General features: G+C 32.4%; 1 protein-coding gene and 1 long non-coding RNA gene across 2 annotated transcripts in view; one reads left to right on the top strand and one right to left on the bottom strand.

The window, feature by feature from the left end:
• Positions 1–688, top strand: part of LOC129988389 (actin, clone 403) — a 10334-nt gene extending 9646 nt beyond the window's left edge. Inside the window, exon 6 of the mRNA XM_056096612.1 lies at positions 291–688. Coding sequence (XP_055952587.1) covers positions 291–517 — 227 coding nt within the window. The 3' untranslated portion in view covers positions 518–688. The remainder of the gene's footprint in view (positions 1–290) is intronic.
• LOC129988391 (uncharacterized) overlaps positions 1–23507 on the bottom strand; it is a 26007-nt gene extending 2500 nt beyond the window's left edge. Inside the window, exon 1 of the long non-coding RNA XR_008785647.1 lies at positions 23342–23507. This is a non-coding gene — a long non-coding RNA (uncharacterized LOC129988391). The remainder of the gene's footprint in view (positions 1–23341) is intronic.

The raw sequence follows: 23507 nt of genomic DNA, 5'->3' as shown, positions 1-23507 counted from the left end.
TTGAACTTTTATAATTAGGTCATTCAATACTTCATAATTGTAATTTTTCATTTCTCCCCCCCCCCTTCTCGAAACTCCAAAATGTCGGTAGTAAGTCCGTAAAAGTTTCAGGGGATTTTTTGGGGTCCCACAAACACCCCTGTGGATATTAGTCTACTTTAAAACTAGGTAGAATATTTTGTTTTGGAACTTACGCTGCGATGGTGAAATATTTACTATCATTTTGACAAAAGTATAAATTTTGTAAATTCTTAACTAGCCCATCTTGGTAATACTGAATGCTTTTGTAGGTGGTACTACCATGTATCCTGGTATTGCTGACAGGATGCAGAAAGAAATTACTGCATTAGCTCCATCTACGATGAAGATCAAGATCATCGCCCCACCTGAGAGGAAGTACTCCGTCTGGATTGGTGGATCCATCTTAGCCTCTCTTTCAACTTTCCAGCAGATGTGGATTTCCAAGCAGGAATATGACGAGTCCGGTCCATCCATCGTCCACCGCAAGTGCTTCTAAGCATGAAATGCTTCTTAAAGAAGGAAAAATTCCAAATCTAAAATTCCATGTCTACAACTATTGCAACAAACTTTTCTGTACTATAAAATCAAATCTGATTTCCTAAGGTGTATATGTAAGTTATTTTACAATTCACGGTTGTTTTTTGGTAATAAACATCTTTAAAATAAACTCGTTGTTTTTTTTTGTTGATAATTAGACATTGAACAAATCTGCAATAGAATACATAGCGTCTTGGAAATGTAAACTATTTAAGCATCTCTAAAATGCTCCATTTTCTCTTGAGTATAAAATAAGTGTTTTCTTTTGTCTAACCGCAAGTTAAGTATGATAATTCAACAGCATGATGGTAAGGCTTTGTTTACTAGTTGTATTAAGAAAGAAAACCAATAAAGGGAAAATTTAGAGAAGGAATCGAAGGCAAAATGGATCTAGTGTTTCTAATGCATATTAAATGCTTAATAAGCCTTTTCTTTCTAGCTCCCTTTTCTACAATATACACTGATGTTTATTGATATTGGAATAATTTTCTAAAGGGGCAATATAAGTTGTGTACTGCACCAAACTTGTAGTTTGAAAAATGTTTAAATTTCTATTTTTAGATGTTGACGAATTTAAGTTGTGCTTGGTGAATATGTAACCTTTTGTATATTAATGAAGAATGTGCAGATTGGTCTGCTTAGTAGAAAATAAGAATGCAATAATATTAATTTAGATTGTCAAAGAGGTATTGAACGTAGGAGAAGCTTTTTTAAAAATACTTGCAAAAAGTCTCTTTATAGCAGTTATATATTTGAACATCAATTTCATTAATATACAATTTTTTAAATGATTATATGTACTTATATAAGTTAAAATACCTTTATACTTATATATATATATAATGTAGATTTTTGAATATTAAAGCAAAAATATAAATTTCAGAAGCAATAGGTCAATCTTTTTATATAATTTGGCATTTTCTGAATGCTATTTATTTTTAAAAAATGATCTTAAAAACTCATTTTAAAATGGCATTTTTATTCTGTTAATTTTTTCAGATGGCATTGATGTAAAAAATTGAAGCCCTTAAACTTTTCTATGGTCCTTATATAAGGGTATTGAAAGTGCTATTCCTTATCCATGTCTTTATATTTTCCTTCTAATGACAGAAAAAAAAAATCACTAGATCTGCTCGATTATGGGTTATATATTCTTTGCCATGTGGGATGTTTCAATGTTTAATAAATCTTGGTCGGTGGAAAGGATTTTGTCAGATTTAAGGAATGCTGTTAGAAATGGGGAAATATATCCATTTCATTTATGCAATTTCTTTTTTCACCTTCTTATGCTTGTTTAAATGGGCGGGGGGGGGGGATTCTTTTTAATTTTATGTATTCATTTAAAACCACGAGTGTTGGTTATTAACAGTAACTTCAATTCTTTGTTGCTTTTCTACACATAATTACTTTCTTGTAGAGCATTTGTTAGTTATGCTTTAACATTTTCTGATTCCCCATTAGTGAATCATTTAAGTATTTTTGTTTCAATTTTTATGGAACTTTGGAGATAATACAATATAATATTTCATTCATGGTGGATTTTGCTAAGTGAATGCACTGAAGGATTCAAGTTTCCAAAAATAAAAGCCAACATGTTTATAATCCTCCAAAATTACTTGCAACTATTTGTCTTGCCGAAAGATAACCGAAAATTAATGCTTATAACATTCCCATTTTACTTTTTTGTTTACGAATTTTGAAGATTTATATCTAAAATTTTGATTTATTTTCTTAACCTATGGAATTTATTAGGATAGATATATTTATAATGAATAAATTTATTAAGAAATTTGGCAAGGTCGGTTAGCTAGGAAAAAAGTTAAATGCATTTCCGTAAAGGCTTGTTTATATAAACTTATTACGAGTCGAATATAAAGAGCGTAAGTTGAAATGCAGCAAGAATTGTTATCCCCCGACTGAACCGATTCTATCTTGGAAAATGGCACTTCTAACTATTAAACTTTATTTCGTCTTTATTAAATTTAATATTTTGAACGCTGCTGTACATGATGAGGCAACAATTTTCATTGCTTTGATGAAATGTATTGTTAAATATGATTTCAATTGTTGGAAAAAGATCAAGAAATTGAAAACTCAAATAGCTGTCTTAAATAGAAGTTGAAAATGCTGATGTTATTAACAACCAAAAAGGTTGAACCAAAAGAAGATGCAAAAATAAATTTCCTAGTCTTGACAAAAATAGTTAAATCTGTTTTACTTTCCACTTCATTATTTGGGTAGTATTAAGATAAATATCATTAGAAATGGAATGTTCTGGTTCTTGCCTTACAGAATGTAATTTATTTTCTTGAAACAAAAATGCAAGTGGGATCACTTTATGGAAAATGTATTGAGTTATCTTCTATCTGAGATCGAATTTCTCGTGGACCTTTTCTTTTGTTAACACGAGCTCTCGTGGAAGGGTAGATTTATTTATTTACCAACAAATCTTTGAGCTGCTTGCCCTCTCAAAAAAAAAAAAAACAATCCAAATTTAACAATTATCTAAAAAAGAATTTCAGTAATTTTCCGAAATGATAGAGCAAATGATTATTTTCAAAATAGTTTCTCCTTTCTTGAAAGAAATTATCTGAAAATATGAACATCACAAAATTATTAAAGCGTATGCTCAATGTGTATAACTAATTTCATAACTTTTTAAACTGTTCTCTGTTTCTCATAAGGGGAGTTGTTTTAAAATATGTTTGTACGTCTGTGCACAACAGTTTATGGAATTAATTGGTTTTTAGATTTACTGGTTACTATTAATAATTAAATTTATTAAAAATAACCCATTAATCGCATGTACCGTAATACTGCTATTCTGAATTATGTTGGAATTTTAATTCACACTAGTCTTTAGAAGTTTTGATACGAAGTCGCTATCAGCATTATCTTACACTGTGCAGATTAAATTAGATTTTATGGAAAATTAAGAGTGAAGGAGAAAAGCAGCGGGAATGGTTGATCACATAATTTCTAATAAAAGTGTTATCCAAAATGACCGATAAGGCAAGGCTGTAAACACGAGTGTTTGAATTCTTATTTTGAATCCCTTAGTATAGCAAAGAATGGTGGTGTTTACATATCAATTGTACCGCATTGACGAACAATTACTGTGAGAGTCCTGGCGATTAATCACTGGCATGAAGTGCGTGTACAAGAAAATGAAATATGTACTTTTTGGACGTCTTTTTTTCCGACTAACTGAAAGTAAAATTCGGCAAAGAACTATAATGGATGCGACAAGATCACATTCCAAATTTCATTTATTTAAATCATTGCATTTTTGAGTTATGGCTTTTGCATGCATGTGAAAGTATCATTCTCTAGACAGTCAACTGTTTGATAGATTTGGTTCAACATTAAAGTGAATTAGTTGATAAAATTGTGAACCAAATTTCTGCATAAGTTGTTACGTTTTTGAACTATCAAGTTTATATGCACGTAAAAGTAGAGACTGACGGACGGTCAACCCTCTAGACGGATTCGGCTCAAATTTTAATGCAGATTTTCATTCTAGAAGCTAAATATGTGTACCAAGTTTTATGTCTTCGACTCTTTCTTTACGTTTTGTATTTATCATATTTTTTTGTACTCGAACAGATTTCCTATGAATATATTTAAATTTAACAATTTGTACTTATATTGACGTCCCGTTTTAAAGCAACACTAGGGTTATTGTAGGAACGGACCATAATTTTGAACAGCGATTAGATGACGAGGACAACACTTGAGCTGGCACCCCCTCTATGAACTTCCACACCACACCAGCGGGATTAAAATTTGACAGAGGTTTACAAATTTAGGTTCATATGCCAAGTTTCATCCGTTTAGCCCAAATGTCTTTTGAGCTATCGTATTCATAGTTAAATAGACGGACATAATTCCAAAAACACGTTCTTCGTATTCAAGGACATCTGAAACGTTGAAGTTTGTTAAAATTTGGATTTTGAAATTTTTGACGATTACAGTACTTTTTATTCGTAAAACTTCGTTTGCGAAAAGGCAAAAAGCTTTGAAGTTTGACAGGACCTGGATTTCTAATCATTGAATCTTTGTTCTCGCTAATTGCTTATAGAACTTCCTTTTATCCTCCACGTTAAATTGATCGGACTCCGAAGGACTTTTTCTACCTGAAACAGCATTAGTCAGGGGTGTTTGTGCTCCGGGGAAACCCCGGAATTCCGGGGATTTTGAACTTCGATACCCGGAAATTCCGGGGATCGTCATTCAAAAGGAATAATAATGAATTATTTATTTTGATCCGGGTAATTTTGTTTGCTTTGAAAGCAGAAAACGCAAGGTCAGTGTGTGTGGTGAAAACTTTTCCTTTCTTTCTCCAAACGCAGTGATAATGCGTGAAAAGGGGGAAAAAACTTCTTTTTTGTTCTTTCCTTATTGCGAGTTATGACTCATTCCCCTGGTTCTCGGACATTCTCTTCTGGATTCTTTTCGGCAAGTGGGTTCAAAGGTCTTATCTCTCCTGGCGTGGCGCCAATAAGTAGAGAAGGGGGATTTTTCGCCGTATTAGTCATTGATCGCTTCGCAACTTTTTTTTCTCCGCTGTGTAAAATTTTCGTTTCATTTATTGATGCACGTGTAAATTTTTCGTTTCGTTTATTGAAATATTTTTTTATTTATGTACGCAAGAGAATTTCACTATGAAATTTCTCGATATAAATAGTGATATTATATAATTAGAAGAAGGTGTCCGGAATGCATTTAGGTGGAATTGGATTGAACGGAGAGATGGTAATGGGGATACCATCGGCACATGGTGCAAGAAAATAAATGTTGCTGGACAAGCATATTGTGTTTTTTGTAACTCACTGCTGAAGTATGGTAGGGAAGGATTCAAGGCTTTCACAAATCATTCTAAAACTGTGACGCACATAAAATATTCAAAGTGCATTAGACATTCAATGACTTTAAGTAATTATGCTAATTCAAAAAATACTGATGACTTACTGGAGACTGATGCTCGGCCATTGGATATAGTGACAAGAAAAGCACGCCAAGAGGTATTAATAACTTCGTTTATCGCCGAGAATTCTCTTTCTGTCAATGTAGCTCCCAATTTAATTGAACTCTGCAAACAGTTGAGGCGCGATCAGACGGCACTAAACTCATTGGAAATGTCCAGGACTGCTGCATGTTATAAGATGAAATATGGGCTCGCAAAAACTATTAAGGAAAATATCATTAAAACTTTAAAGGAGACTCCATTTTCTCTAAATTTGGATGAAAGTACTAGCAATGCTCAAGAAAGTATACTGGCAATATTGGTGCAGTTTTATGACAACAATCAAAATGAAGTTGTAGTTCATCATTTTGCATCTCTAAAGATGGAATCTTGCAATTCAGAAGCTGTTTTTAAAGCAGTTGTTAATACTGTTGAAGATAATAATATTCCATGGGCAAACTTAATTAGTGTATTAATGGACTCATGTAACACCATGCGTGGAAAAAAAAAGGGTATTGAAACCAGACTACGATCAAACAAAGCACCCCACTTATTAGATATTGATGGTGACACATGTCACACAGCTAATAACTGTGCAAAAAAAAATTTGCTTCTTGTTTTGATAGATACTTAGAAGATTTGTTTGATGACATCTATTTTGATATGAAAAGCTGCAGTAAAAGAGAATTTTTTCAAAATCTGTGAATCCCTTGCCATTAAAAAACTTAAGCCCTTGAAGAGACCAGACCATAGGTGGGTGTACATTTTATGTGTTTTAGAAAGAATCAAAGATCTGTGGGATGCTCTTATTGCATTTTATTTTCACTACTTGGATAAAACTGATAAAGGGGATTATTTTCTTATGTTGAAACTGTATACAATAAAAGAAATATTTCTGCAGCTCAAAAAAAAAATTGTTGAAGGGGTGTATTCTTGCTTGCATTTCCAACAACTCGCAAAGGATGCTTTAGCTCGGATAAAAAGAATACTAAATGGGTTATTTGTTATGCAAAACAAAACTTTATTGCATATGGCATTATATTCAGCAGTATTACCAGAGTTCAACACATATATTAAATTATTTGAAACAAAAAAACCAATGCTTCATTTAATACATTCCAGTATTTATAAATTGATGGCAACATTTTTCTCTTTTTTTATGAAGCCAGAAAATATAGAGTTCACATCTTATGATGATTTATTAAAGGTTGATGTCACAAATCCAGAATTCCATCTACCTAGCAAAGTAATATTTACTGGTGCAGAAGCTTCCACTCTCCTGAAGAAATTATCAAAAAATCATCCAATAGCAAAAGAATTCCAAATTTCTCTGATGAAATCTTATACTAATACAGCACAGCATATGAAACAGAAATTACCCCTTAAAAATTCATATCTAATTAGTTTTACAGCATTAGATCCAGAGCTAAGAGGTAAAACCAGTACAATATTAGCTTTTGAAAAATTATCACCTTTTATGTCCCATATTTTTAGTGATAATGAAAAGTCAAAAGTAGAAGCTGAAATAAGGTTATACCAGAATGATATTGATATCACCAAAGAAATGCTCTACACATCTGATGAAAATGGAAATCAAGTCAAGTGTACAATTGATAAATATTGGTCTACAGTTTTTAATTTAAAAAATGATTTCACAAATGATTATAAGTATCCTACATTGGCTAAATTGGTCAAAGCCTGCCTTAGCTGCTTCCATGGCCCATTAGTGGAAAGTGCATTCAACTTAATGGATACACTTGTCACTGACTATAGAACCTCTCTTAAGATTGATTCCCTAGATGCAGTGCAGACTATTAAATATGATTTAATGGCTTCTAAAGAAACCTCATGTGAAAAATATGGCTCAAAAAATCCAATGACTGATCCAATTCACAAAGATCTCTTACTCAATATGAACAGAAGTTGGAAAACATATCAAGAGGACTTAAAAACATGTATTTCAGATGAGTCACCTATAAAAGTCCCTGAAAAACTTTCTACATTAGCAGAAAAGCAAACTGCTTCTACCTCTGCATGTGCAGTTCTCGAGGAAATTTCTTCAACTGTAAATGAGGAAAATAAAAGTCAACCTTCCTGCAATTATGAAGTTCACCACAAAAGAAAGACAAGCCCACAAACATCAGAAAATAAAAAAAAGCAGCAGAAATTAGATAATTTTTTTTAAAGAATTAATTCAGGTAATTTAAAATATTTACATAAAATGTAGTAGTTTATATGTTTAAAAATTTATGGTTATTAATTTTGCAAAAAAAGTAATTCATTGAACTTTTATAATTAGGTCATTCAATACTTCATAATTGTAATTTTTCATTTCTCCCCCCCCCCTTCTCGAAACTCCAAAATGTCGGTAGTAAGACCGTAAAAGTTTCAGGGGATTTTTTGGGGTCCCACAAACACCCCTGCATTAGTGTGTGCGCATTATGTATGTCACCTGTGCAATTCATGCAAGAGTCTAGAATGCAGCTGACGGAAAAACAACGAAAACGAAACAATGATTAGTTTTTTTTTAAGAATGTCAGTGTAGGAAATCGTGTAGAAATGCTTGCTCTGAGCGTTCTGTTCTAATTATGTACGCTCATAAAATGTCTTTTTTTACTGACTCGATAATGCTTTGCAACTTTGCAATCCACTTTTTCCTTCTACTCATACCAATTTAGAGACAGTAGCTCTAACACCATCTTTTCCAGCAGGTGCCGCTGTAAGCCAAGCTGCTCATAATCACTTTACCATACTTTGACAAGACTCTCCTGAAGAAAATGCAGCCATTCGCTTGTTAAAAAGGTGGTACAAGGAATGTGCGAGTGCTCTACTACGAAGGGTGGAATTTGCACCTGGGCACTACTTTTTTTGAAATTTTATTTATTTAAAAATTAAGCGAAATTTTGACTTTTTTCCGTGATAATTTCTAAAGCTATTACTGTACAAAACCGATTTTTACATCTTAAAATTAAAAATAATGATCTTTTCAATGATTGCTATTATCATGCCGCATAATTTTTTAATTTAAAAAATACTTTAAAGATATTTTCTGACAATTTATTTCATAAAGAATAAAAAATGTTTAAACCTTCGCATGCATGCGAAAAATTAGTTTTTATCAACGTTTTGCCATCACTTTTATGAAAACTCCTATTAAAAGATTAATAAAATAAACCTAGAAAAATGCAATTTTCAGCATGTGTCTGTATGAAATGAAATAAATATGATATTTTTGAAAACCAAATGCCAATAAACGTTTTCTATGATTTTTTACAATAATAATATTCAAAGAAATAGTTTTATTTAAGGCAAATATGGTTTAATATGTACAACGTATCTACTCTAATCAGAATCCAACTGCTAATTTGTAAACCTTTAGTAATAGATATACATCTGCTAACAAATGGTCTAAATGAAATAAATAATTATATTTTATTAAAATTGAGTCAATAAATGCTGATGAATTACGAATTTTTTTATTTTTATATATATCCTCTACCCTGTGAATCGTATTTAACAAAATACTCTTCAGACGATAATATCATAAATAAAGAGTTGCATTCCATTCAACTAAATCAATTAGTAAAGCTGACCGATTTATGAAAATTTCAATATGACTATTCTATAAAAATGGGAGATTTTAGATCACTTCATTGACCATCTCAAAGAAGCCAACCATATCTCAAGGTTTCTCAAGAGTAATTGGCCTAGATTATGAAAATGTTAATTATTCCAGTTTATAATATTCAAAACTTAATAAATCGGCCGATCTGATCGCAGAAGATATAAATGTTTATTTATTTATTTAAAAATTGGAGTGTCAAGAATATTTTACGTGACAAGACTTCGGAAAGTTCTTCATCGATCATAGGCCCTAGAACCCAGAACCACCCTTCGTTCAAAAGTCTGTATGTGTGTGTGTGTGTGTGTGTAACGCTTTTCGAGATAACTAGAGTAATTTTGTTTGGAGTTTAACCGACTTGGAATAACGATTCGAATCCGTTGTGTTCGGTGTAGTTGGTGCTTTCTTGTGCTTTTCAAAATATGGCTATTAAATGGCTGAAATCCTTGAGTGGCAGGTTTTTGAATTTTATTTCAAAATTCTTTAGTATCTTAGAAGTTATTGACTTTCTGAAGTGCAGTTGGGCAGAAACGTCCACTTGTTTGGCTAGCCTTTTTGTTGTGCATTTACCAGATATCCGTTACAGACAAGAAACTCTTATCAATATCTGCTTTCAGTGCAGGATTCGGATATTGCCTACTGAATCCAAAGATTTCCCTATTGTGCACTCATTTTTGCCAATTTTAAATTCCAATTTATGGAAAGCGTCCGTAAATGTGTTGAGTATTAGTTGACAGTAATATTTTTTGAAAACTTTTAGTTCTCGTAGGTGCATCTAATTAGAAGAAATTCTTGTTATACTTTAGATAGTTTTAAGTTTAAAAAGATTTGATTGAGATTTCATTTGATCAGTTTTTTAAATGTATTTATAATAATTCATATTTAAAATTGGAAAAGTTTGTGAAAGCTTTACTTTCTGTTGCACTAGAAATTTTGACTTCGTAAATAAAAAAAATTTAAAAAATTGAATCAGACAAAAACAAGTGTGATAGGAAAAACTATGCAGATGATAAGAGTTTATTTTACTCGCGAAAAGAAGCGGAAAGGACTGTTCCCATTACACCAACCCCCAATAACAAAAAAAAAAAAAAAAAAAAAACATTAATATTAGGTCTAACTTTTATTAAAAGGGTTTAAGCCTCCAAAAAACTGTGTTAGTGGGGGAAGAAAGGAATCAAATAAAAAAAAAACCGAATGAAAATGGTAAGATCTAATGCAAATCTGCCTACATGGTGGCTAGACCTATTACAGAGATAATAGACTCAATTAATTCATTTAATTTTATTAATATACGCCTTTTAAAAGCGACACTAGGGCTATTTTGGGGCGGACTTCATCATTTTGAACTACGGTCAGATAATGAGGACAACGTCTCAACTGGCACCCCCTCTCCAAACTTCCGCACCATATCGGCGGGAGGTACCGACGGATTTAACGTGCACCAGACGCGTTTACGCAACGGTTCTTCGGGGGAATAGGGTCTCGAACTTGTAACTTCCCGATTCCGAAACACAGTCTTTACCAACATTCCACCGCGGTTCTAACAACCCCAAGATGGATTGTGATGTCATATGTTTAGATTCCAATGAGAAAAATCCAGGTACACAGTAGGGCTATTGAAATATCACAATTCGAATCTCTGTTCCAAGACGCTTTTTGAGGGACTTGCTGAAGAACCGGCATTTCGGCTGCATCAAAATCAATTATTAGCATGGTTATATTTATAAGATAATGCAGATAATATTTGTTATTCAAGACAGACCGTTGGTTCTAAAACCACTAAATATGGCATGCAGTTATTGCTGGGCAAAATTTGCTCCCTTTTTCAAACTGTCGTTTAATTTAATCTTCGTGATTATCGGACGCGCAAGTCCCAACTTCTGCTTTGGCATCAGAATTGACGGTTCAGATATATTTTGACTATTTGTCACATTAGTTAAAATTATGAAAACCACTAATATCTCTAATATATGCATTGCATACATATGTTACATTACGAGTCAAACTTTAAAATAAATATTGTATGTTTAAAATCATACATTCAAAAAAATAATAATAAATGCAAGTTATTAAAATGCTTTTTTGGCAGGAATTTCAATTTACATTTTTAACAGAGAGTTTCAACGTTTGCTGAACAGCTAGTATTCAACGATGTATATCAGTTATTTGCAATCTGTTTTGCAGGTAATCGGTTGGTTTTAAATAATATTTTACAGTTTCTTTCATTATCTAAGCGAAGCATTAAATTAAGTGCAGCTGTAAAAATGCTCAGTTTGAAATGTTGACACTGTGATTTGTTTACATTTGACTGTTGTTATCAATAAGTAATAAGAAAGATTTCCGTGTCCCAACATGCTAGCGCTTCATCAGAATAGATGTTCAAATTCACTGATTTATCGACATTTCCATAAAGCGCATTCAATAAATGATTCTTTTTTATCTTAGTGATCATCTGTTTAGGGAGTTTTTATCACTAAAAAGATCAATATCTGATCAAACATCTGAATCTGAGATTCGGTTTTTTTAGATTCTTTAATGATTTTTTTTTATCTTAGTGATTTTTTTTTTAATCTCAGATTCAGATTTTTAGATTCTTTAGTGATTTTTTATCTTTAGGATTCTTTTTTTAGTGATTCCATAAATGATTTCTTTTTTATTCATGAAATGAGTATTATTGGATCGTAAGCTTCACGTTCTATTTTCATATTTCTTATGCGGAATTGTATAAAGATGAATGAAATTTGCAATATTTATTCTTTGATATTTATGTTGGTTCATTACATTTTCAAAGGACAGTTGGACAGTTATTTCTAATATTTCCCTCCGACATTTTTTATTTTGCATTTGGCATCATATTTTTTTCTGTTAGTGGATCACTATTTTTTTTTTTTTTTCAATCTATGTTTAACCCTTTTTTGCATTATTTTTTCTTTTTTGTGAAATAAATCAAGGTGATATAATTCATGTTCTAGATTAAAGGGAAAATGTTTAAAAAAATCTTAGTTTAAATATATAATATAAAATAATTAAAAAAACAGTGTCATGGAAATATACATCAACCTGCCGATTTACAGATTAAGCTCAATACAAAAATCTTCAAATTCCCTCTCTTCAAAATTTCTCCACTCATTTTCGCTTTTATTAGCAAACAAACAAAAAACAAACAAACAAACAAAAAAGACAGATTAGTTATCAAAAAATTTTCAAGAAATCGCACGTTTCTTCCAAGCACAACAAACAGCGAAATGACAAGTTCAAACCCGCTATAATGATTGCGACATTTGATTTTTTTGACAGCTACCTTCCTTATTACACAGCAGTCGTGAAAAAAGTTGCCAGCAACAACCAATTTACAGTACACCTGTATTGAGTACAATTTTTTGTTCACTAAATGTCATGATGGAAATTTCCATCATGACATTTATGTCATCATCATGCAAAGAAGGGTTAATGATTAATATGCTTAGTGCTAGGGAACATGAAGCATATTGGAGATCCCAATGCAAGAAAACGAAGGTTCACAATAAAAATAATTGCAGATGAAGGACGAGAGAAAGTCAAACGACATTAAATCAGATCTCAAATCACGATATCAGCTTATCTAGATGACAGATCATCTAACGGGCTTCTAGTTATCCCATAAAGACCATTTTTACATTAGTTTAAAATTTAAAAATTAATCTTTTAGGTGATCCTAGTTGTGCTTCTGTTCTCAGTTTCCTGATTTTAGGAATATTTTAAAACTTATGTTATAGTTATAATGTGTATTATTTTAGTTACTCTGTTTATAATAACTCATTTTTATTATTCACCTCCGATAATTTAAATGATTGGGGTGGTCGGGATAGCTTGGTTGGTAGGTCGTTGGATTCGCATCCCTTGGCCCACCGGCCGAAGACTCTCCGTGTACATGATGGCTGGTGCACGTAAACATCTGTCATAGCCACAACGTCCTCAATTTTGGGACAATACCACTGGAGGTACTGGATCAGGGGTGATCGTTCTCTGAGTCAGGTCTAAATTACGATCTGTGGATGTCAATGAAATGTATGAAGGAAGTCAGCCCCGTGAAAAGGACTGAGACACGTGAGTAGCTAAAGCCCCTTTCCGACGACCTGTGCGTCTGCAGACATGGCACATTTTCCCCGCTTTTCCTTCTCTTGCGGTTTTCTGGGATTCATTGATGTCTGTCCAGTTAACCAACAATTTGCGGAAAACTCCGGGTCGCGTCCACAGACATCAAAGAACCCCAGAAAACTGAAAGAGCGGGAAAATGTGCCATGTCTGCAGACGTATAGGTCGTTGGAACACGACATAGATGGCGGCCCTAGATGGCGCTACTGAAACAAGAGACGCTAAAACTCAGCTTAAAATCGCTGCCTTCGTCACCGGGCTTGTCTTTGACGAATGCCAAAATCAGCAGCAATATCAACAAGTGAAGGAGGATGAATTTTGTGATTATCTTAACAGGACGTATACTGAATGTCGCTCAAAGGATAAGAAAATGGGCCGATTTTAATTAATAAAGGATGGTACATTTACTAGAACCCACATTCTGCAAAAAAGAGCCGAGTAATGATAGTTTTAGACTTGTGGACTCTCCGATCTCAACTCTTGTGGTTATTGAATCATAACATTTAAGTATGAAGATATACATAAAATCACCTCATGGAAGAACTCGAAGCCAAATTTGAGCCAACGTGGCCTGGTGGTAAGGTCTCGGCTTCGGAACCGGAGGATTTCAGGTATGACACCAGGTTCCACTGAAAAACCGTAGTGTAAGTGGCTCTGGTGCATGCTAAATCCATCGGGGCCAAACGTCCGCCCGCTAGTGTGGTGTGGAAGTTTGGAGAGGGTGGGGTGTCACGAGGTGGGACGAGGTCATTCCCAAAATAGCCCTAGGGTTACTGTAAAAGGAACGTAAATATAATTAAACTAAATTAAGCATAGAGGCCAAATTTATTACGCATACATAGATCTGAGAGAGAAAGGCATTATATTGGAAGAACGCTCCTACCGAGAACTATTTAAAAAATTCTGCCAATGGATTGATGTAATCTTAAACTACTTATCGATGAAGCTGCTGAGAATGTAGTATCTGAATGCAAAACGAAGAGTAGAAACCAATGATTTGAAGCGCAATGTCGAACGATAGCGGAAAGGAAGAGCGAGGAATGCAGGATAATGATTCAAGAACATTATTCTAGAATGCAAAGGAATAATATAAAGTGGAGAATAAAAGGCTAAAATATAGCGATTACATCTTTTTAAACAACTCGAAGATATTGAATGTCTTAAGATACAAAGAAAAAATCTAGAAAATTCCATCGTTATTAAATAGCTTCAGGACCGACTTCAATACCAGAGAAATAGCGAGAAGTACATTGAAAATATTACCAGAGATATGGAAGTGGTTTTGACAAAAATGGTGTGAACATAATCTGCTTAATACTGAGTTAGCAAACAAAAGGCTGAACCGTAATAAATCAGCTAGAACAGATGGTATCAAAGCTGAGCCCATAAGCATCAATTACTCTGCTCATCATAGTATGTGAGGATGAAGGGTACCTGCTCATTATTATACTGAGCTAGCAAACCAAAATCTGAACCGTATGAAATAAGCTGGAACAAATGGTATCAAAGCCGAGCTCATAAGCTTCAATGAAACGAAACAAAATACAGCAGTTCACTGCGTTGTCTGTTTTATACGGACATCGAAAGAAATGTCTACTGTATGAGAAGAGTTTGTTTGCCCTTTATAGAAAATGAGGTAAGTTGCAATGTTATAATTACAGAGGAATTATTCTATTAAATACCGCACATAAAATTTTCTACCACACTAAATAAATGGTTGCTTTCGTGCATTTCCAAAGACATTGGAAATGTGGTTTCAAGAGAGGGAAAATTGGCGACTGATTAAGTCTTCTCTATTAGACAAATCTTGGAAAGATCAAAAGAAAGCAACATTGACATTTAATAACTTTTATTGATTTTGTATCTGACAATACTAGCAAACTGCTCGAGGCAATGGTGGAAGGTTTGCACAAAGAAGACTCTCTCCCATGCCTCTTGCTTAACTTGATCCAAGAAAAAGCCGTAAAATACTTTGAATTAAATATAGACGGAGCGATTCTGAAAAGAATTATCCAACTGTTAGTGTTTCTTGATGATATCGATATAAATCAGCAAACGAAACAAGTTTTAGAATGTAGCAGGGAAGATGGGCCTAACCGTTAATGAGGATAGAAATAATTTATTATTGCAACTTATAAGACTATGGATACGTCCTTTTTGAGAATCTTATAATTATATTTTGGATACTGTAGAACAATTTAAATAGCAGTGGCATTATAATCTCAAACTATAACGACATAGAAATCGAAATAAAAAACATGACGTCCTTGGCTAACAAAGATTTATATGACCTTAAAAAATTCCTTATTCAAAAATGATCGGCATCAAAACGGAGATGAGTCTATGTAAGACGGATAAGAACCTCTCACGTAGTGATTACTGGACGTTTAACAAAGCAAAAGAGGACACGCTATCGATTTTTGAAGGAAAAATTTTAAAGTCGATCTTTAGGACAAAAAAAAAAAAAAAAAAAAACAGCATGGGGAAAAAAATCAAATATATCATGAAATTTATTTAAAAAAATGTGACAAACTCGACCTTGGCAAAATAACAAAAGCATCTCGTATTAGAATGTTGGGTTATGTATGATGCATTTTCAATTTTAAAAAAATAAAAAATAGAGGAGAAACGACGAAGAGGAAGACTACCCCCCACCCCCACCCCTCAGATGGTATTGAAAAGGATTTGCAGCAGAAAGGAGTGACCGATGGAGCGCATGAGATGAGATGTGGAAAGATTGGAGAGAGGATGTTGTGATTGAGACACATGCATTTTAAATAAGTTTATTTTTAATGTTATTATAGAATTAAGAATACATTTTAAAAGGTATGAAGATGGACGAATTGAGTTTAAAGCATTGCCATATTTACGACTAATGATTCGAATGCTTCATTTCTCCTGTTGTTCTAAATGAGTATTTTAAACCATTTCGCACACAATCAAATTCTTTTTGAGTCGTGACTCGAAAAGCATCAACTTCACTACAGCAGGGACTGCCGCTAATGGATTTTCCAAAGTCAAAAATCCTTTGAACTTTCTAGTTTTATTTTTATTCACTTTGATGTGCAAACGAGGGGAAAACGAGCTCCGTATTATAATATTTTTTGGTGCCTTCAGTTGTAATCAAAGACTTTGAAAGATAAATATTACCCTTCCACCAAAAAAAAAAAAAAAAAAAAAAGGCATTATTTTTTGCCTCTTCATCTTATTTAGCTTTAGAGGTGGCGGCGGAGTTTTGCCGACGGGGAGTCAAGACAAATCCGGCAGGGGGGCAAATATAATATCTCCCATTTGGCTTCAAAATAACTCATAATAATTCATTTTACTTTTAATTAAAGAAAATGAAGTATTATTTGGCTTTTTTTTTATTCAGATGCTGATCCTTTCTTTCATTGTTAAAACTTTACAAAGGATGTTATAAAAAAGAATGCTCAGTTTCTTTTACTGACCATCAAAAAATTGTCAATATTTGAGTCTATTTCTTTATGAGACTCTTGAGGTTTAATTTCTGAAAAAATATAGAATTAGAAAAATTAGAAAAAATATAGTTATATCTCATTGTAGATTGCAGACTACAGATAGAAACACAGAATACGCCAGAATGACGTGTCATGCTAAATAATTTTATATCAGACGCTATATAAAATAAATGATGAAAGAAAAAGTTTTATAAAAAAAACTTTTTCAGAAATCTAAATTAATAAATAAAAAATATTCGATATTTTCACAAAAACAATCGATTTTTCAGCGTAGTTCCCTACCCAAAATATTTGTTAAATTAGGATTGCAGCAACGAGCAGGAATTCAGATGTGCTGAATCCGAGGAGAAAAAGTACGCAACAAAAATACAACAAATTACATTTAATACAACAAAAAATTTACTATAGTTTCGACAGGATGATTATAGAATGCGGAAAAGTTACAATGATGTTGTTTCTTAAGAAAACTGGAGAAAATATTTTTTAAATATATGTACAAACTTATCTAAGATATGAAAAACGTTCTTATGAAAAATGGACTGCTTAAACATTATATCCCCCATGTATTTATTTTTCAATACATATTTATGCTTCAAAAAAAAGCAATGTATTTTATTAAGAAATAATCAGTTCTTGAATATGAATCCTCCTATCTTCATTTTTAGGCATGCGTTCTTATTGTTAAGTACTTTTTTAATTCGAAGTTATTGCAAGCTAATATTCCTTCCAAAAAGTGAGTTTTATCCCCTTAATTGCATGCATTGGTTTTTCTTAATCCTTCGTATTCAATGACGAGTCTAATTCGCTATGGAATTAATAAATTTTTAACTTTAAATCTGCAATTAAGTGAAAGTATTGAGTAATTTAAAATGCAAAAATCACTTGAAAACGCATCATTACCTCGAATACCCTTACGTTATTCTAGGGATTAAAATAACAATAATTATCCCAAATAAGATCTCCATCTAATTAGGAAGTTAAGTAAATTCATATATCAAAGGGTTAATATATGAATATTCTATGAATAACTATTTTAATCATCCTTTTATCAAGGCATCTTTATACAAAATCTATTAAAAATTTAGAAACATCTGAAATTATATAGTTTCTGCCGCGAATATTAATTGAAAGAAAAAAAATAAAAACGATACGTTCTCCGATTACACAGTCATAATATTGAATGCACAGTTTGACTTATTTAGGTAGTAATTTATTTAACAAATTTAGTGAATACTTGGTTAAACTCTTAATGTAGTTAAAAAGCTACCATACCACAAATATTATTTTATTTGTCGTCAGTTGTAGTCAGTAATACTTCTTTAGTGTAATAATTGTAGCCTAATAAATTAGATTGAAAAAAAAATTACTGTTAAATAAACTGAATTTGCAATTGTACAATTTACTTACTCCAGTGATTTATAATGAAGCTACATAATTTCGCTGCAGTAAAGTAACTCTTTTTAACGTGCATATGCAAACAGTTGTAAAGAAACAAAGAGCGTTTGATTAAATTTAGTTTAACCACGAACTAGATTTTAGTCGGACAATTCTCTTAATGAAACGAATAAAATAAATTTACTAATTCGCTACCGAGGAAGAAACAATTCGATGAATAAGACGACGATTAACTTTAGAACTTGAATTTGAATGATGAATTATGGAAAACAACTCTATCATCCTATTCATGAATAATGTAAAAGCTTAAATTTCCCTAATATTTCACTGGCAGTTAATCGAAGTGCTCGATGAAAATAATTTTTTTCCATAATCTATGACAAAATCTTAGCCGAAGGAAAAAAGATTAGAAAGGATAAATGTGACGTCTTATTCACTTGCCAGCTTATTGATTATTCTGCTAAATATAATATAAAGTACATGCTGAATGAACATTATAACATTTAAATGAGATGGCTGAGAATTTGGACTTAACGTCGTCGACATCCATCGTATTGAATTCTTAGTCGACCGACCAAAATTTTTTGGCAAAATGCGACATGTCTTATTCACATGTCGCCTTGTCGGTTATATTGCCAAAAGTAGTTCAAATTAAAAGCTTGATGAATGACATTTGAATCAAATGTCTGAAAATCTGTGGATATGGTCTTCGACGTTCATCACATTCAGTTCACAGTTGGCCGTCTTAAAATTGTCTGCAGAATGCGATATCTAATTCACTTGTCTTATATATTGCAAAAACTAGTGCAAATTATAAGTTAAATGAACGACATTTCAATCAAATGTCTGAAAATCTGCAGATTTAACGTCTTCGGCATTCACCGCATTGAGTTCATAATCGACCGCCCAAAAATTGACAAAAAAAAAAATGAGCTTATCACCTTCTCCATATCTTATTCACTTGTTACCTTGTCGGTTATGTGTCAAAAGTAGTACAAATTATAAGCTGAATGAACGACATTTGAATCAGATGTCTGAAAATCTGCGAACTTCTTCAAAATTCATTGCATTCAGTTCTTAGTTGGTCTATCAAAAATTGTACGTAAAATACGGCATATTTTTGACCTATCATTCTATTGATTATTTTGCCAAATATAGTCAAAACACTTTAACCGTTATTTGGATATTTCGATTGTTTACAATGTATTAACTTCAAAGTGGTTTAATCATAATAATCATAAAATTATATTCGCTGCCGACGGGGGGCAATTACCTCCCTTCCCCCCTGCTACCGCCGCCTCTGTTTAGCTTTTAAAAAGTGATAAATTATTTTGTTACCTTGCACCCTCTCCTCTCAAGTTCTAGTTTTAGTTATATTAATGTCCCGTTTAAAAACAATAATAAGGCTATTTTAGAAAGGACTTCGTAATTTTGAGCCGTGGTCAGATGACGAGGATGACACCTGAGACTTCCCCTCTCCAAATTTCCGCACCACACCGGTGGGAGGATGTTTGGTCTCTACAGATTTCACGTGCACCAGACCCGCTTAGACGACGGTTCTTCAGTGGAATCGGATCTCGAACTCCGCTCTCAAGCTTTGCCGTTAGGCATCAGTACTCCCCTTTTCAGCCGTCCATTCTCTATGCCACTGTCGTCGTGTTTAACAGTTGTTGTCTTTCATCTGGGTGGAAGAAGGGAGTGAATACTACCCCTCCCGGAAATGAATACCACAGTCACAGAACAGGGTAGTTCCTGTGTATGCTCAGTGCATCTAAAACACAGCTGAACCGAAGAAAATTGTTCAATGCCGAAATCCCTACCTTAGGGAAAAACACACTCATATCTTCCCAGACCTTATTTTGCGTCTCTTAATTTAATTTATCTCGCTCTAATATTCGGCCGAAGTTAATACTTCCTGCCTAGCATGTACGGTACTAAAATGTTTTTATTTATTTTTCTTTAAATAATCAGTAGTTCGAACAAAAATTTTGGTGCAGTTTTTTTTTTTTTTTTTTTTTTTTTTTTTATGATTTGAGAACGTGGATAATATGCTTGTGAAATTGTCTTATCGACGCACTTGCTTAAGGTAGTGTTGTTGTTTTTTTCAACAATTTACTTAGATATAAAAAACGAAAAATGTTGCTAATTAATATGCATTGTGTTTAAACCGAATTGAAGAACTCTTGTTTAAAAAAGAATTCTACAATCTCACGACAGAAACTGCATTCTATCCTCCCATTGAAACTCCAACCTCTCGGTTTAGTTTAGTTATATTAACGTCCCGTTTTAAAGCACCACTTGACTATTCTGGGACGGTCCTCGTCATTTTGAACCGTGGTGAGATGTTGAGGACGACACTTGAGTTGGCACTGCCCTCTCCAAACTTCCATACCACACCGGCGGGAGAGCGTTTGGCCCCGACGGATTTAATGTGCATCAGACCCGCTTGCGTGGCAGTTTTATGTGGAATCGCGTCTCGAACCTAAAACTCTCCATTTCCAAAGTCGTGACTTTATTACCAGGCTACCGCCGTCTTTATTCTGGGAATTGCTGTCTTTAACTGCAAGAAGGGTGGGAATAATTGGAAAATTGTAGATTTCAAGCAAATATTAAACAAAATTGATTGAAATTCTTCCAAAGGAAATCTACTTCATTCGCCAGTGTGCATGTGATCAGGTATGGATTAAGTCTTTTTATCGCCCATAGACAATGCAAATTTTGGGGAGTTACTTTTCATTTTTAACTACATACGATTCATCGATTGTAATTTATGTTTTTAATAAGAAATTTTAAATTTAAAAGTTTAATGATATCGCTACTTAATTTAATAATTAAGTAGTTTAATAAAAATAGTTTAAATTAGCAAGTTTTAACAAATTGAAATAGCAAAAAGCTTAATTGCAGATCATTTTCTACAAATTGGTTTCAGAATACACAAATAAAATTTAAAAGTAATTTTAAGCACAAGTGTAAAAATAAAAAATAACAAAACTTTTCTGAACACAATTTAAATACTATTTAATAATAGGATTTTAAATTATAAAGCACCACATCGGTTTTGAATTATAAAAGAATGTAATATTTTCAAATTAATTAGGAATTTTACTAAAATAATATTTAAAAATTTAAACAATATTTTATTATAATTTGAATAAGTTTAATTATACGGTTCTTATAATTAAATGAAAGGACAAAATTAAATAATTTTCAAAATATCGTAAAAACTGTCGAGGGCTCACTAAAGCTGTGGGAACCCTAAGCCATTTAATCTGTTTAATAATCCAGTCATGCATGTGAACTCGAATGTGAAGCATCATGCATCTGAAGCACAGAAAGGTAGATGGATGAAAGTTGGCACATGTATCAAAAAACGAAATTCTAATTTGGTATCAAATTTTGGAACCAAATCGTCAAAGGATGGAATATCTGCATTCATTCATTTGTTAGTTTATAATAGCAAAAGGCTATATGAGGAGTTTTAATTTGTCATCTTTACATTAGTATTTATCTAATTTTGAACCAAATCTATCAATTGATGACTATTTCAAACGGCAATTGGCAAGATGATATTAATAGTCATGACAGTAAATTCTGAGAATGGCGTTTCGACGGTTCTCATCACTCAAATGAAGCACGAAACGCGTCGCATTGCGTAAAAAAGTCGAGGGGAGAACCCTCCTTTTGATCGAGCTGCTGAGAAATTGAATCTATGAGAAATAGACTCTTGGAATTTGGATGGATGAATAATTATGACTAGTTTTAGAATTTTGAAATCTTGCCTCATGTATTTGGAACGGCAATGCAATACTTTTATATTTCAGAGCTTCAATATTACATTTTGAAACTTTAAATATTTTAATAATTATAGGTTAATTAAATTTTATTGTATATTAATTTCCTAGCAGTGTTGCCATTTGGTATAAAATATTCGAGAAAAAAATAAATAACAAGATTTCATATATTCAAAATAAAGAATTAAGAAATCTATAAAATATTAAAAAGTAAAAAATTATAATAACGAGATAAAAAATTTTTTATGAGTGTTCAAACCAAACATTATCAATAGCAACCAGAAAGATTTTAATTCAAAAATATCGATGACAAAGCAAAATCGTGGAAGCTAATTTATATAAAATATTTTATAAGTGTCATTAAAACTATAATTTGTTTAGAATATTTCTAACAAAATCTCAAGCATTTACTATTTTGTTTTGATGGTCATATTTTTGATTTTTAAAAAATTAAATTTCTGTATATCAATAATTAATTTATTTTATTTCTGATCCTCTATATGAAAAGCATTCCTACAAAAGAGAGAGAGAATTTTGATGAGAGCATGATTTTGATTCGTAAAGTTTCATTAAATGGTTATTAATTAACTGCTAATTGTTCATTGTGCCTGTCTGTTTGTAAACACGACAACTCAAAAACTCTCTAAACTAGACGAATGAAATTAGGTACATATTTAGACCAAAATTGGAGATTTCCATCAGATTTTAAACGAAATCTATTCAGAAGAAGTCTATTTGTTTGGTTACTCGAATACAATTGAACTCGATAACTACAAAATGTAAAGAGCTAGATAAATAAAATTTGGTACACAGCACCTAAGCTGTAGATTATTCCAAATTCTTACAAATAGTTAACCATCTGTCAGATAGGATTTTCACGTATATGTAAATGCAATGACTTAAATCAATAAAATTCGCTATATGATCTTGTAACTGCAACTGTAGTTCCGAGTCAAATTTTAATTTCAATCAATAGGGGAAAAAAAAAACCTTTTGAAATACATATTTGTATGATACTAGATCTACTCCGATGATCCGTATTTCGTAACCATTTTCCGTCAGACGTTCGCGGTCTAACCCTGTGGTTCAAAATTTTATGCTGGGAGAAGAGAATAAGACCTTTATTTAAGTGAATGCGAGAAGTTTGAAGACAAGTTTTGAAGAAATCATTTTCGAAGATTGAAAAGTATTATTTAAATACTCCTTGGCAGAGAAAATTCAGTTAAATTCATTTTAATTGAATTCAATAAGGCTAATCATATTTCTGAAAATCTGAAGGATGAAAAATTCGTTAAATGGCTATTCATTGAATGGAAAGTGCTCTAAATGATTATAAACTAAAAGAAATGAGCACTAGTACAATCGATTTTTGAAATATATATATTTAAATACAAACCTTTTGTTTCATTCTCCTTGGCTGACAAAATACAGTTAAATTACTTTCAACCAGACGCGAGACTGTTCCAAATGTTTGTTGACTGACTACCGGCTTCCCTCCCAAGCCCAAAACATCAGCATTTTTTTCTTCCCCTTACCCTCTCTGAGGAATCGGGAGGTGTCGT

The sequence above is a fragment of the Argiope bruennichi genome, chromosome 10 (assembly GCF_947563725.1).
Source record: "Argiope bruennichi chromosome 10, qqArgBrue1.1, whole genome shotgun sequence".
Taxonomy (NCBI): domain Eukaryota; kingdom Metazoa; phylum Arthropoda; class Arachnida; order Araneae; family Araneidae; genus Argiope; species Argiope bruennichi.
The sequence above is the reverse complement of the archived record's forward strand: the minus strand, read 5'-3'. Positions and strand labels throughout refer to the sequence as shown.